General features: G+C 42.4%; 2 protein-coding genes across 2 annotated transcripts in view; one reads left to right on the top strand and one right to left on the bottom strand.

The window, feature by feature from the left end:
• The window catches only part of med30 (mediator complex subunit 30), a 38,883-nt gene extending 31,201 nt beyond the window's left edge, over positions 1-7,682 (top strand). The window contains exon 5 of the mRNA XM_030410673.1: positions 6,801-7,682. Within this exon, the coding sequence (XP_030266533.1) occupies positions 6,801-6,896 (96 nt within the window). The 3' untranslated portion in view covers positions 6,897-7,682. The remainder of the gene's footprint in view (positions 1-6,800) is intronic.
• Positions 7,683-13,237: 5,555 nt separating this feature from the next.
• ext1b (exostosin glycosyltransferase 1b) overlaps positions 13,238-16,725 on the bottom strand; it is a 126,882-nt gene continuing 123,394 nt past the window's right edge. The window contains exon 11 of the mRNA XM_030411729.1: positions 13,238-16,396. Coding sequence (XP_030267589.1) covers positions 16,211-16,396 — 186 coding nt within the window. The 3' untranslated portion in view covers positions 13,238-16,210. The remainder of the gene's footprint in view (positions 16,397-16,725) is intronic.

The following is a 16,725-nucleotide window of genomic DNA, read 5'->3' as shown; positions in this document are numbered from 1 at the left end:
AATATAGAGATGGCAATTATCAAGCCTGATAAGCCCGTAGACGCCCTGTTGTTTGATGGCCTACATTTGACAAATCCCAAGTGTTTACAGATTACGATGTTGTTGCATCCGACGTGTCACTGAATGATGTATTGAAGTTTCAAAAATCCATTCACTTCTAATTTAAAGCCATCTCCAGCGGGCCTTAACGATGTTAATGTATGACTAATGGATTTCGGGTCAGGGTATGTCTGTCGGTGGCCCGGGCCAGGATCTGCCTTGACACACAGAGATACTGTAGTTAAAGCTTCTCTCGCGGTGAAGTTTCAGTGGAGCAGAATCTTAACGAAGCGGTTTTTTTCGATGAAAAATTCAGACTTTTCCCCCCCCCCTCCTCCTCCTCTCACTCCTTGTCTTTCGCCCTGCGACTGAGGACAGCTTCTTTGATCTGATTTGGACGAAAGAGAGAACGGGAGCACGTTGAAAGGAATCTGAGGAAGGCAAACGGGGAAGGGTGGAGAAGACGGAGCAGCAGCCCTTCATCCATGTCATTTAAACACACTGTCATCCGTCCTGATAGCAAAGAGCGCTCGGTCCCTCTTCCTATTGTCAGAGATGTCAGCTAATGATGGAGCTGCTGCCCCTTTTTTCAAATATGCACGACCTTTCTCTGTGTTATCTCTTTTCATTTTATCACGCAGATCCAAACTGATTGTAGGTTTCAAAGTTGATGGTTAAGTAAAAGTCAGATACTGTCAGGATGAAAGCTGCAGGAACTAATGAGCGATACTTCTCAGCCTGTGACTCATATTGTCTTAAAGGGTCAGTGGAGGACAAAGGAAGAAGAGACTTTTATAGAAAAGATGAAAGAAGGTAGATAATCCTGTTTGGTTGAAAGTTGTTTATTTAACCATTAATTGTATGTAAAATAATTAATGTAAAAAGAATGGCTGCTGTCAAAAAGTCAAAGATCTTCAGTTACAAATAGCAAAGCAGCTTATCTTTACTTTTGAGCAGCTAAAACCGAGGACTAGACACCCAAATGATTAATCAGTTATTAAAATCTCCTGATGACTTATAGATTTATTGACTTTTTGCTTTTGGCTCTATTTTAAAATTAGTGCCTCACCAATACCACCAATATTTTTGGATGCTGATGCTAAGAAAATATTAAGTATAAGGGCAGATATACAAAACATTTTTGACTTCATCCCTTGAATGTGGTCATGAAACACTGGTGACAAAGATATCTAGCAGAGGCAGTATATTGTACAGTTTAATATAGGGATGCATGATATAGATTTTTTTCAGCTGATACAGACAATCGATAATTACCTGCTGCTCATGGCTGGGAAGATTACCGATTAAATTAAAATTTCCTGAAGTTTATGCACACCTGAGGTTAATCCACAGCTCTAATAAGACGTTCTGTGTGTTAAAACTTGTCGGCTTTTTCCCTCCTTTTCTGAACCCCTGTGCAACAAAACCCTCCATGTCATTGACCACATGCTCTCTTGGCTTCTTCTTCTAGTCGGCTTCTCCTTCACGTTTGTCGGTGGATTGCAAACCAACTTTAAAGGCGCACACCAACACCTGCTGTATCTGAGTGTGCAGATGTGGCGCTTCTTAAGTCAGTGAGGATATGGGCTATCAATCGATAACCAATAATATAATGCCCCAACATTGGGCCGATAATGTTGTTGATTCCTACTTAGACAGTAGACTTAATTGTCTAAAATGACGGAGTACCAAAACAGTTAACTTGAGCATAATTTTCTGGATTACTTGATATCGTTATAAAGGCCGATAGTAGCCGATGACATCCCCGACCACTAAATCAGTCGGGTTTTATTTTAAATTCATGCATTTTATAATATAGTCTATCAACACCATTCTGTTGTGAAAATATGTGTTTACATTAACCACATTCAAGATGTTTTTGACAAATGTAAAGATTATTTATTTTATCCATAAATCGTTTTTCAGTGTCCTTTTGTCTGAAAGACTGAAATACATAAATCTATCTCTAAAATGAGACGGAGAAAAGCAAGAAGTCCTCACAGTTAAGAAGATGTAAATCGTTTGCTTCTTAAACTTAAACTCATCTATGAAATATCAGAATCGTAACTGATTGATTTTCTGTCGAGTCAGTCAACTTATCATTTCAGCTGCTCTTTTCCATAAACGTGGAGTGATGACACCTGATAACCCACAGCTCCTCAGCCTCACAAGCTTTACAAACTAAACACATTTGTGTCAAACTGCAGCATGACTCCGGTTACACTAAATTACAGCAGAGACAGCTACTCTGACACGTCCATCAGGCTTAGCTGAACTCACAGAGACTGGAATCGGATTTGTTTTTTGACCCCCGCGCTGCCAAAACGTCTAATCTCCTGAGATGACAGGTTGCCGAAACTGGGTCCAATAAAAAAAAAAAAAAAACCTACTTGTGAGTCCATGTGACTTTTTGTTTACAAGAGCTGCAGAAAAACAGATCTCACCCTGGCTTGTCCTCTGCCCAGATGTGCTGGGAGTGCACCTGAGAGCTTCCTGCGGTCGGACGCTGTTAGTTTACATGACCTTCTCTGATTACACACAAACAAATACACACCTGCGCACGAGTATTGTCTGAGTGGCACTGATTTAGATCATTCTGTGTGCAGGATAGCATGAGGCAGGTTTTTTTTCCTCAAGATGTGGAAACGTTCCTGCACGACATTTTTTAAATCATTTTGTAGAAGATTTTCTGCAGGGAAACTGCAGATGTACAAACTGTTGTTATGATAAAGTAGAGCACAGACCAGTTTCACCTTATGGCCACTTCTAATCAAGTATATGTCTGGAGGTGAAAAATGTTTCATTTTCTCTTTCCTGCATTCATTTGCTCAGCTGAATAGCCAATCAGAGCGATTTCTCTCACAGAAGGGCTCTACTGCAGATTTAAAGATGCTTAGTTTGCCAAAAAGCCTCGTGTGTCGGGCGCTTAATCGGAAGCAACGTTCTAATTGCAGCAAAGTGAGCCGAGCAAAACGGAAAACTGTGGATCCGTCCCTGAGCACCCATACTTATCCAATGGATTGAATCACCTCTGACACACACTGGTGAACACACACAGACATTTTCGAGCGCGGCCACACCCTCACGCTCACACTTCTGCATTCACACACAAACATGAGTGCCGACCGCAAAACACCTGCACAGCACAGACATCTCACTGCACCTCCTGTGCGCTTGCCAATCTCCATTTCCACCCCATTTCGGGTCACTGTGCTTTTCCACTCTCTCCTCCGCCAGCGCGCCGTCGTCTGCCAGCATTTTCCAGGTTATATGAAGCAGGTAGGCAGTCTGCCAGTCTGCGGGAGGCCTTCAGAGACAGCGGCTCAGACAGCGCTTCCTTGTTTACTTTCATGAGTTGTTGACTGGCCACCCTGCCGCGGCTGATGCAGTGTCAGAGCGTGTCAGAGGAGACCTACTGCGGATTGAAAAAGGCGTCAAAACATTATTGTTGGGCCCGGCCGGTGAGTGGCAGGCTGAGAAATGAGGGAGTGCATCTGCCGGCTTCCTGCAGAGTAGAGGTGTATTTGTCTGTGTGTGTGTGTGTGTGTGTTATAAAAGCTTTGCACTTGAGACAAAAGAAGAGACAGTTCAGAGCTCCGTTTCCTCTGGTTTGTTCTCTGTAGTATACCCTTTTTTCCAAACATCATATTATAGGTGTGAAGGATTAGAGCTACGCTAATTATGAGGTTATGAATGGAATTATGTCTCCCTGAGGTTGCAGAATCATTTCTGTGATAATAGCAGTCTTGTTATTCATATATCAAGATATGCCAGCGAGCCTTTTTATAATGAATGCGCCGTGAAAGGCTGCGCTGCCTCCGTAGTCTCATTTCCACTGTGAAAAATGTGGAATTTCATGTCTGGTTTCAAAGAAAAGCCGAGCCGTTTTTTTTTTCCGTGCAGGAAGATTCTGGATCCAGAAGTAGCAAAATTTTCGCCTTTGAAGCCAAAAATTGTCCCGTTTACGCCTGAACACAGAGATGAAAAATATATCTGTGATTTCAGCTCTTCATGTTGGACCAGCGTTGTATTCTTTGTTTGAAAAAAAGAGTGTTTGAGTGAAATTACAAAAGGCCGGTGGTATCATCTCATTAATACAGGATAGATGGCCGAGTTATTTCAAGACTCGCTCGTCAGTGTAATGAGCCGTATCCCATGTAATACACACGTTTGCGTGCGCACACACAAGAATCAAAGCGAAAGCGGGCGAGAGAGATAGATGGTGGAGGGAGAAGAAAAGAGCGAGAGAGCGAGCTCGATAAGCAGTGAGAGTCCCCCCGGAGAGAGAGACTGGAAGGCTTCCAAATGTTCCACTCTGGTATATCTTCAAGGACAATCAGCTAAACAGTTGATATTAAGAGAGCTGTGTGAAATCGATTGCTCAAGGTGTTATCAGCGCCGCAAAAATGGCTGGTAATTAGTCATGGCTAAAGGAGTGTTACCGAGAGAGTGAGATGGATTTAATCTTAATAGATTTCACTGCACTGCAGATACAGTAGCTCCTGAGTGAAAGAGCTCTCCTCCCTCTCCTCCCTCGCTCTCGCTCTCTCTCTCTCTGGCTGTCTATCAGAAGAAAAGCAGCTGAGTAAGTAGCTGTGATGTACCGCCGTTGCTAAATTTGCCTGAACCTTCAAATGTAGATGTTTTTTTGCCTGAGTTACTCCTTCAAAGGCAAGCGCACATTTGGCTGCCGTACCTGTTTTTCATTCTCACTCTTCGGCGGCAGCAGCAGAAGCAGAAGCTCGGCAGCCATTATTTGTTTATGTATAAAGCCTGTGCATCGAGGTACTTCAGTCCACGGCAGCTGTTGACTTAGAGATCTTTGTAGAGCATTCAGAGGCAATCAGCAGACAAAGCCCTCAGTGACTGACGGGCAGATCGGGTTGTTTGCTCCTCTGTTATGTACCTGTGTAGCCCTGAAGCCGGCCAGATGTGTTAGTTTAGCGATTAGCAGAGGCTACGATTGATGAAGTCAGTCCCCGAGGAGAGTTCAGTGGGTTGGGGGGATGGGAAACCTTGTCAATTGTATGGTGAAGGAAGAAATACCTAAAGGTGAATGTGTCGCTGAAGCTTTGATAATTCTTGTCCCAGACAAATTCTGCTAAGACAGGTGGTATTTTAGGTTTCTCTTATTGTCAACACATGAAAAGAACCAATCACAAACACTAACTTGTCTATTGCACCAGACGTATTTGTTTAGATCAGAAATATAGTTAAATTGTGGCCGTGCTAGCTGCATGTCTGTGGTTATCGCAGTCGACAGTCCAAACTGAACTATCTCAACAACTATTGTCATAAAACTTTGTACTGACACTGATCGTTTCAAGATCATGAAGCCCAAAGACTCTGATGGTCCCATCATGACTTCTCATCTGGTACCATCAGCACATAAGGATGTTCATGACTCCTGCATTTTAGTAGTTGTCCCACAAAGTAGTTCAGTCATCGATTAATTGCAGGAAATTTATCATCGGTCATTTCTGATCAGAAAGCTCTCAAATATAACAAGTAAAGGATAAACTGAGGAAGGCGGGACCAACCTGGGGGTAGATGTAATGGTCACCGATTGGCTCTTAAAGGCCCTCTGATTGGATTAAACCACCATCAAGCTTGTCTGAGCTGGAGATAATTGGTATCGGTGATTGTTTTTTGCAGCATCCTCTCGCATAATGTCCCGCCCACAACAATGTCTGATTGGTAACACGTCACAAGTAATAGCCTGTATATAAAGACTGAATAATTGGAATCTGAAAAGTAACTGGTAACTAAATTTATCAAATGGATGTAGTAGAGAGGAAGTATATAGCTATGCTATTACATGGATATCAGACATATATATTTTAAAGCGGAAATGAACAGCTGGTCGAGAGAATGTTTGTATTTTCAATTCTCTCATGTCTTGATGGTGAAGGGAAACACTTATCAACGTGGGAACAGACTTTGACACGTCACCGCTCACTTTAGTTTACCGCTGTTTCTTTCACTCTGCCTCTTCACCCTCTTTCTGTTTGCAGTTATGACAGTTGTTCGGCCATTACCTGGAGATAGCGACCATCATTTTACGGGAAACAATCTCCCTGAATAGTGAAAACAAGGTTTATTTGGAAAACAATCTATACTGTCACTTTTCTATGGCCATTACACCGTGCAATCAGAACTTACCTCAGGATGATAAGTTAAGGCAAAAAAAAAAAGTTGTCTATTGCCAGTTTAACTTTAGATTGTTTTTGGATAACTTCGGCTAACACTTAATTTGAAGGAGGGAAACGAATCTTGTTTCTCACAGGACTTCCTGCTGAGCAAAACCTCCCTGTTCGTTTTCTCTTGCCAGCAGCAAAACAGCTCAGTCATTAGGAAAAAGATTACATCTGGAAACAGTTTTTCCTCAGTAATACGCTGAAGTAAATTATATCTTACAAGGATTTACAGTGGTGTGGGAAGTGTGAAGTTTATGCTGAGTTCATAGCGGGATGCTTAAGAAGTCCTGGTGGGAGAAACTTGTTTAGCCGCGCCGCAGCTCGAATCTGTCTCCGTGGGACTTTTCAATCCCAGTGCTACGTGCAACTTTAATATCCTGTAAGCCATGAATTATTTGTTTTCCCGCTGGAAAATGATATTGCTTTGTTGCGTTTGACCTTTTTTAATCTTTTGCACACCTTTTAGTTTAATTGTTCAGCGGACAAAAAGGTCGTTTCTAGGTAGCTACCGCACTCTGACATTCATTTTTTTTTTTTTCTCTTTTGTTGTCGTGTTTCCTGCAGAAGCTCAAGCAGAAGAATCAGCAGCTGAAGCAGATTATGGACCAACTCCGCAACCTCATCTGGGAGATCAACTCCATGCTGGCTGTCAGGAGCTGAGCCACGCACGCACACACACACACACACACACACACACACACACACACACACACACACACACACACACACAAAAAAAAGCTCATACACTTATGACAAGTCATAGACAAGGAGATACGGTCGTTAACTGGACCTGTGACAGGGTATAACAGACTGGCTGAGGCTGCACTTTACAGAAGAAATGGGGACTTTGGCAATATCAACCCTGAAGAAGACACAATAGAAGGAAAAACGAGGGGAGACAAATGAAGACGAAGAGGCTACACGCTACAGACAGGGAGAGAGCGAGCGAGAGAGATGCGAGGTGAGGAGACACTGGGAGCGAGGGCGCTGGTGACATCAGTTTGTTGCGATGGCAGAAGATATATTCTGTCTACCTCGATATTCTACATTTCAATCAGCATTAAGACTGAATTAATCTGCAGAGTGGATATATTAGGTTTTATCTATTTGTAGGTACTAGCTCAATAGAAGGCCTGTTAGAGACACATCGATATATTCTATTTAATCCTCAAAGTCTGTACGTCTTTTACATTTCAATATTGTTAGAAGTGTGTGACGACCCAAGCTTAAAAAAAGTTTTTATAATGCCCTTCAAAACTGTATTAAGACAGACGAACACTGTGGCGAAATCACGAGTCTTATTCTTGCTATGGATCTGTGTTTTTTTTATTTCATGTCATATGTAAACTCATCATCGTTCTGCTCTGACTGGACTTGACATGTCATCAAGACTCCATGTTAAGGATTCTGCTGAAATATAAATCTTGCTGTGGTTTTTAAAAAACAGTCGACGCCGTGTTGTGCCCTTATTTTTTGTTTGTCGGTGTAACTGTTGTGTGTCCTGCTGGTAATTAATCAAGTGTCTCAGACTCAATCAAAAACAAGTGGTTAAATGTGACTCTCAATCATTAATTACAGTCTTTAATTATTTGCTGTAACAAGTTCTCTGACAGTTTGACCTATTTAACAGTGGTAAGATTCAAAATGTAGAAAAAAGTAGGCTGGTTGATACAATGGGTCATTGGGAACTAGACACAAGAACATGAATCCAGACATAATTTTACTTCTTGAATCTTATTAATATTATTAACCAGTACACTAAAGGGTTTAAAAAAACAATCTATTTTTATTTTCAGAGAAAAATCATGTCTGATACCCAGTTAAAAATAATATTAAAGGAGAACATTGTGAAAAATATTGTTGTTTCTCAAGAAAAAAAAAAATTCACCCGATTTTGCACATGGAAAAAAAATCTCCCGATCAATTTTTGTCCACACTCAGTTTCACTCTCCAATAGGATTTTTTTTTGCGTGGAAATCTTTTTTTTCTTTTCTTTTTTTTTTCAGGAGAATTTTTTCCATGTGTGATACCCAGTAAAAAAAAAACCAGAGGAAACATTTTTACCATCGGTTTCATCGGCCTAACATGGGAAAAAACATGTTTTTGGGTTAAAGAAAAGTTAAAAAAACGTAATGTTTTTCACAGATACAGGGCTTCTGTAGCTATCCGCCACACTGAAGGAAAAATGTTTCTACCAAAACAGTCACGTTGTTAAATACTATGCTGAGACTCTTCTGCGTTTTGGTGTCATTTACACGTGCGCTGCTTCTTCGCGCTGCACTTCACAGTTCCATGTAAAATCAGAATTATCTATGTCTTGTCCTAATTTCCTGTGTGGAAACACATCGGCCTCATCTGCCATTACTTTCTTGCTCTTTCACTACAGCATGTTTTATAATTAGAAGCTAAAATCACAACATCACATTTTTCTCTCCGTGGCAGACTTTAACCACGAATCTCCAAAACAACTTAATTCAAGTCATAACGTAAACACAATTATATTACGTATCCAAGCAGATGTCCCGGCCCGCAAATTTTGTTCTCCAGATGTAAGAAAATATGTTGGTTTGCTACAGACCCCAACAAATGTCACATCATCGTGATTTAAATCACATTTATTTGTAAACATGACACAAAAATTGATGATTCCATCTAATCTGGAATGATTTAGAAAGTATAATCTTTCTCAAAGTTAATTAGTTCTTCAATATGTACGTTTCTGAATTCCTTCAACCTAAGTTGGTATGCTTCCTTGTTCCTTATCAGCCGTCTGACTGTACATACCAATATATCTTAGATATGGACAATTATGTCAACCCTGCAGATTTATCAGTCGAGCTCTGCTGGGAATTACATCCCAACAGTACAAACATACCTGCCTAAATATAGCTCAGCCGTCAGTACATTAGAAAATAAACAAATGCCTAAATTATTAAATAAATAAGCCCTCTGTTTGCAGCTTGTCTTTCCATAACTTCAGGCTGAGCACTTTGGATCTAGATAAATCAGACCATCACCTGAGGAACAGTATGAGTGAATGAAATGTGTTTTGTTACAGCAGAAACACTTGGTTCTGACATTGATCGAAATCAGAGAGAGAGTGTACATCCATCAAAGAATCATTTAATTGTAAAAAGCTCATCGTCAATAACGAACGTCTCTCCTTTCATGTGTGTGTCTCCCCTCCTGAACCTCCTCTCCTGACGGATTCCGAAACTTGATAAATTGCGTTTTACCACAAAGCCCACAATACAGTCCAGAAAAGTGTCATCCTGAAAACGTACGACCGGTAAGAGTGATTTCCTGCTCTGATTCTTGATCAATGCGGAGGCTTTGTTGGGAGGAGGCCAGCCACTTCAGCAAGGAGAGAGAGCTTTTGGTCTCTTTGGGTTTCTATTTCTTAAAAAAAAAAAATTAAAAAGGAAGATGAGTAAGAGAGAGAGCGAAGAATCCACAAAGGGCCTCCTTCAAATACAAACATGAAACACGAGCTAAAATCTGAGCACAATATGTGCGCACACACACACACGCACACACTTGCATGGCACCGCTGTCAGATAACGGGGCCCGCATGAGAAATATGGGTGTGTGATACGGGTGCGTTTAATAATTCAGAGCAAAGAAGCCGGGGTCGTATCTGCGATGTGTTATGAGGCCATTGTCTTCGGGGAGATGCAGAAGGACGGATGCAGCGAGGAGGCTTTCAGCAGAGCAAAGAAAAATCAATGCTTTGAGTAGCGACTAATAAACCCCTCCTCAGTGGTCTAATACAGGGGTGGTTATTATATCTCAGAGGGCAGAGCAGCATTGAGGGACTATTATTACTGTACAAACGGAGTGTGTTCTCGCTCAGCTGAGGCAGAGGTCAGGGGCTGAGCACTTGCCCATGCACACGCCGTCGCAAATGATGAAGGGAATAAAAACGTGGAGGGTGGAGGGTGGAGGGTTACGCCCGCTGATGTCTACAGTGCACACACGGATACATCGGCATATCCTCGTATCGTGTCGCTGCAGCCACAGAGTGAATCCTCAAACACTGTAACGGGTGGCATCGTGTCATTCTCGGACTAATTCCCGTTGGTTTAATCTTTTATTTTCCCTCTGTTGATTTTAACTCGGCCTCAGGCGGCGAACAGACTCACGGTGCCACTGTGGTTTGATGTCTTGTGACTGCGTTACATCATTTTCTGTGCAAAATTTGTGCAAATGTGGTGTTTGATTCTGAGGAATTGAGTTCGAAATGTCATGTTTTTTGCCTTTTCTGCTTGAGACTAAATAATTTTTTTCCATTATTTTTTTGTTGTGGTACAAACTGGCCTTGAGTCTGTTAGTGAGCTCACTGTGTGTCATCTAGTTGGAGTGGTTTCGAGATCAGTCTTTAGTCTAGTTTATGTGTTCTGACCTTTTTGTACACATGTAAACAGCGTTCAAGGTCTCTGAAGAGGCGCTTGTGGAAAATCCTTCCAGGGTGAAGAAAAACCATTTTTCAGCGTTTATGTCTGGATGGACAGAAATGGAGGTTGATGATACCTTATTGGGTCTTATGAGTGTATGTATGTATTTGAGTGTGTACATTGAGGAAAAGGATGTTATATTGTCTATGTTCGGAAAGACAGAAAAGGACATGGATGGTACAATAATGGAAAGAGAGATGAAAATGGCTCTTGTGTTGCTGACAGAATAACATTGAGCTGTCACGTATCAGTATGACATTTACATTTAGGGCATTCAGAAGACGCTTTTGTCCAAAGCGACTTATAATAAGTACATTTGTCACAAAGAAAAGAAACCACAACATATCACCATCGATAAAGTAAAAAGGTAAAAATAAGAACCATTTTCAGGCCCTCATCTGAGGATCGTAGCTGCTATTTATCATTATGATTTAAGTGCTAAAAAAATGGTCTGAAATTGGCTAAAATATACGATTCAGATCAATGAGTGAGTTTATAGATAGAACGGACCCCGTTAACTTTTGGTGTGGACCCAGAAGTTCTTTCTCGCTTTCTTTAACTTTGCGAGATATGGCGTTTATTGACATCTTCATTCATTTCTCAGGTAATAACGGTGGATCTTGATGGAAAAAATCTGGCGTAATTAGGTGGCTGTCATCTACAATTAGTTTGGTTTCAGATGTAGAGCGACACGGGGCCGTCAAGGTTGATATCTGATTAAGGGGCCTTGGTGGAGGTACATTGTTGTACAAAATACACTTTGTTTTACTGCCGTTACCGTTCGCACAGCTAGCTGACATGTAATCCTAGTAGTTTTGTGAAGAAGGCTGAAGATATGAACATTCACAAGTAATGTTTTGTCCTCACAGTAATAAGAAAGCAACAACATATTACACATAGCAAGGCCAAACTAAAATATATACCATCTTATTTTCCAGTTGTTCTACTGGTAATACAGAAGTAACTGCTGCCGTACCAGACTACAGAGCAGCTCCTTTTGCAAATGGTCTTGTTTTGCTCATCATAGAGAGACATTTCTATTAAACTGAGACCAGTCTTGTAGTACAATTAGTGAGAACAGGTACACAATGAGAAGCATATCAACATTTTAATACAGCCTGTTAAGAAAAAAAAGGCACAGACAGATGCAGTTATCATCAAATATGAGTTTATTTTTTTTTTATAAATCATTCTTACAAAATTGGCATTTATCTATTTCATTTGTGACCTCTATAAAAGTCTTCTGTTAATTACAAGGTAGGAGGGAGGAGAAGGCATCGGGACAGCTGGGCTCGACCGAGTCCTTACAGATCAACAGATTATCGCTGCCGATTGGTGACGTGATAGAGCCAATCGCTGATAAATAAAATCCCAAAACAGGAAGTGGTCATACGTTGTCGCCCTTGGCAACAGTGTCCGAACACAAAAGATGAGAACGGGGCGTCGTGATAATAGAATGGAAGCTGTGACTCATCCAGTGTATGAAGGCAGGGCCGTTGAGGACCCTGCTCACGCTGCTATCGCCGCCCGTTGACTGGAAACAACATAGTCTGGGAACGACAGTGCTCGGCGTGTCAAGAGCTCGCATGTTGATTTTTTTAAAAAAAGGCACAAATCAAGAACAGACTGGTTTCCCGCACACTCACGTACACACACATGCCACCCTTAACAAACGGCACATTTTCAATAAACCTTCCTCCATCTGTTTCGAAGCACACACACACACACAACGGTAACTTGCATAACGTTCCCCCTGATCAAATGAGAGAGGCGTTTTTTTTGTTTTGTTTTTTAGTGGATGCAGAGGTTTTTCCCAGTGGCCTAAATCACATCCATCACACTCTCGACCGAGCTCCAAGACTCGATGCCACTGTGCGGCACGCCAACTGAAAGATGGAGCGGTTCCTGTCGCCAAGTTATCTGACCTGAATTCGAGCTTTGAAATCATCAATTTTAAACTCGACTGTGTCGCAGCCTCAGACCCATTATCGTAATGCATGTGGGGGGAAAGATGTAACAGCAGAATCTGAAAATGTTTCCATCTGCTACAGGGGACCCAGCTGCTTATTATTTTCCATGTTTCAGTTGGCGTAGTCTTTATTGGGACTTTGCAATTTGACTCCCGCAGAGAGCCAAGATGGTGCGGCCCAATCCAATTCTCGATCACTGGCGTATGCAATCTTTTTTAAAACTCTGCCTCTCTGAGAACGTTACATCTCTCTCGGGGAGTTGTGCACGAGACAGAGCGTGATATATGTTATGTGTCCCTGGAAAAACCAATGCAGAGCGGAACATAATATGAGCTGTATTATTGGCATCTTTGTGGATTAATGTGCACAGCGTGAAGAAAACAAACTGAATAAATACCATTAACTCCCCTCAGCAATGCGGGATCAGTCTCGTGTTCTCGCCACGTCATCTCAAATCGTACACAGTCTTCTTTTTTCTTTGTTTTCAAAAAATAAATATATGCCTATGTACAGTGCTGAGAGTCATGGGGATCTGAAATGAATGGTGGTGGTGGGGGTTTTTTTTCGGGGGGGGGGGGGGGGGGGGGGGTGTTAAATATCTGCAAAGCTGGGGGGCGCTACTTTTTGAGATGATCGACAACAGTGATTAAAATGATCGGACATAAAAAGCATGGTGTGGATTCAAACAACGAGGCTTGTTCGCAGTTGGTACCAACGTCCGTCCTGAGTGATCTGATCACAAGTGGGTAAATCTGAGCACAGATGCGAAGATGGTAACTCATAAATTATACTTCTTTGTCGTTCGTGGAGAAAGTAACCAGACTCCCTTTAAAAAACGCTCAATTTTAGATCTGTCGCGTTACGGGAAACTTTTATCAGCTTTGTGAAACCAATTCGGAACTATTTTGGCTTAGTTGTTAAATCGGCAAACGTTATACATTAAGATAATTGTTTCTTGTGGAGAAAACACATTTGTTAGTTCCAGTGAAGGAAGGTGTAGGTGTGTATTTGCATAAAGAGTGGGGAAGTGAGCTATGATCACAAGAGATCGCTCGAGACGCATTTAATGCCAGGTGTGAACTGACGGGCCTAAAGATGTCCACTTCTGATCAGATCACTCGCATCGGATGCAAAAACCCCAAAAAACGAACAGCCTCAATATGTTTCTCTGACCGTGAAATAGGGACCAGGTGCAGAACTGAGTCAGGAGTAACGTGCTGTAGAAATCACAAATCTCTCCTGGCAAACAGAAAGTCCCAGAATGTAAATACAAACATGATATTTCAAAACAATGACATGAGGAAAAAGAACTTGATACTCTTGCTGGTTGTGATACGATACATGATATGCTGTGGTTGCATCTGGATGTGACACATCTGTCGACACTGTAAAGGCTTCACAATACATTTTACATAAGCTAGAACAAAATGAAATCAATGACAAAACCCTCAAAGTAAAAACAGTAATTGCATGTGTGATTGATATCGACGACAGCTACTGATTAACACACACTGAACAGCTTTGGCTGAGACATTATGCTGCCTGACAGAAAGGCCACTAAAAGCTTTCATTCAAGTGTTTGCGAGCGAGAAAATGTGAGAGTGGACTGCAGCTCCGCCGCCAGACAGCTGTTTTCTCTTTGAAATGATCATTCTAGGGCGAGATAGCTAGTTATTGTAGCATTTTGATCTGGTTGTCGAATACCAATCAGGTCATTTAAGGTGCAAAAATGTCAGGCTGGGTGTGATGAGATGTGCGCAGCAGTAACGGTAACGGACATGGAGGGGGAGAGGGAAAAAAAAAAGAAAGGCTGTCCTCCCGAGGCTAACATTAGCCAGCAGGTCATGCGTGTGGGTCACTGCTTTCACAACAAAATTGTCCATAATGTTCGAGTGTTTCATCAACAGCGTGTCCCCCTGGGAATGAAACTGCACTCGACATAAATACCTAATTGAGGCCCAAACGCATCTCTGCCCGACAAACCTTTTGTCAATTTAATGGCTCTGAGGTCCTCTGATATGTCACAGGGGAGGGTGAGGGGCAAAGAAATGGTGGCAGGAAGGGCCACACGATGAGAATATTTCAACAGGAGAGCGTCTAGGCATCTCAAACGGATGTAGGCAACGTGATGTGCAATAAACAATTTTAAAAGGCAGACCCTGATGTCAGAATGGCACTGATGCGCTCAGCGTTAGAAAATAAAAATCTCTCTGCAAGCACTCTTGTGAAATGACGCTGGTCACTAAAGACCCGCTACGGTCTGAAATCTTATTCCATTTCTCCCTGTAAGGATGCCGCTCCGAGGCCGCGCAGGGAGAGGAATAAATGGGCGAAACGAGTTTGGGTTAGAATGCAACGTTCTGCTCCATTTCATCCAGAAATGTTCATTTCGCTCATTTCAACGGAGGGAAAATGTACTCCGCTCAAGCTTATGGTTGGATGAGCCAACTTTTCAAGGCTCTGCGCACACACAACACACACACACACACACACACACACACACACAGATGTGAAAATACAGAGTGTTTGAAGGGGGGAAATAAAAGATGATGAAAGTGGAAAAAAAAGATGAGGAAAGTACAACTGCCTTGGAGAGTATGAGACGAAAATGGGATATGAAACGCAATGTTTTTCTAACTTATCTCCGTGATAACAGGGAAGCAGATAGACCATTATAAAAGCCGCATCAGCACATCAAGGGAAGAGCCAAGGATAGGGCAGACGGGATTTTTCAGGCTCAAGGATGTGTGTCGATAGCGGAGAATTTTTCAGGAAATAATGGCTGCTTTGCTATAAAAACCTTGTCAGGCCGCGGTAATAACCGGCTGGACTCTGCTCTTCAACCTTTTTTTTTCGGGGAAATATTAAACTGAAGACGCTCTGATGTCAAACCTTTCAGAGAGGAGTCAACAGTGTTACCAGAGTGCTGATTTGTACAGAAATCAAATCAACTAAACAACGGGGTTTCCTGGGCTGTAAAAGCAGGAGTTGGTAGTGAGTCCAGTGTTGTGTCCTGGTGCAGACTGGGGAGGACCGGTAGGATAACTGTGGGTGGGGGTTGCCAGGTTTTTTTGTTTTTTTGCGATCGCGGACACCTTCCCTCTTCTACCGTCCTGCACGTGTGCCGAGAGAGCAGGAAAAGTCAATGTCGTTCCTTGTTCGTGTTGTACAAAAAAATATTCTATCCAAGAGTTCTCGTCGTCAGTAGTGTGTGCTGCGTGTTTGCACATTTGCAAAACATACAGAACTGTTTGGCGTGTCCGTCAGTTTGTGTACTCCTCTTTGTCCTGTCTGTGTTTGCGGTTTCTGTTTGTGTGTTTTTTTTTTTTTCGTATCCAAACGCCATCTGCTTGTTTCCTATTCATCCCTTTCCGCGTCAAGTCCTGGCAGCAGCGGCGCTGTGGTCATTGGCAATGTGCTGAGTGGAAGACAGAGCTGTGTCGCTCCCCGTCCATCCTGCTGTAGGCCTACTACTCCTTCTACTCTCCACAGAGTCTCTCTCGCGCGCCTCCCCCTGCGTGGGGTCTCCCCCGAGGGGGCGCCGGTCCTGTCAGAGCCTCTCGATGTCCCTGTATTTCTTGCGGAGGATGGAGACCTGGTCCTTGAAGAGGACGGGGTCCAGTCTCATCTGGGAGTGGACCAGCGGCATGGCGCCAAACCAGCTGGCGAACTTGTTCATGCAGGTTTGCCGCTGGGCGAAGTGGTCCGGATCGGCCCAGCGAGAAGCCCTCGAAGACTGAAGGAGGCAAGACAAAGGAACAGTTTTAGAGTCTTATTATCTGTATTATGAATGATTATTGCTTTAGATCAGTGGTTCCCAACTACAGGGGACTTGTACCCCAGCAGATACTTCTGTTGTTGCTTCGGGGTACAATGGAAAGATTGTGGGGCAGCGCAACCAAGTTTGAAAAAAATAGGAGCTCTTTTTTTCGTTCATCCATAAATTTGTAATTAGAGGGAAAACAAACACCGAATGGGAAAACAAATTGGTTTGTCGCTGATCTTTAGAAAAAATGTCGCAGTAATTGAGGAGGGAAACATTTGAAATAATCAGCCAGAAGTAAT

The sequence above is a fragment of the Sparus aurata genome, chromosome 3, assembly GCF_900880675.1.
Source record: "Sparus aurata chromosome 3, fSpaAur1.1, whole genome shotgun sequence".
NCBI lineage: Eukaryota > Metazoa > Chordata > Actinopteri > Spariformes > Sparidae > Sparus > Sparus aurata.
The sequence above is the reverse complement of the archived record's forward strand: the minus strand, read 5'-3'. Positions and strand labels throughout refer to the sequence as shown.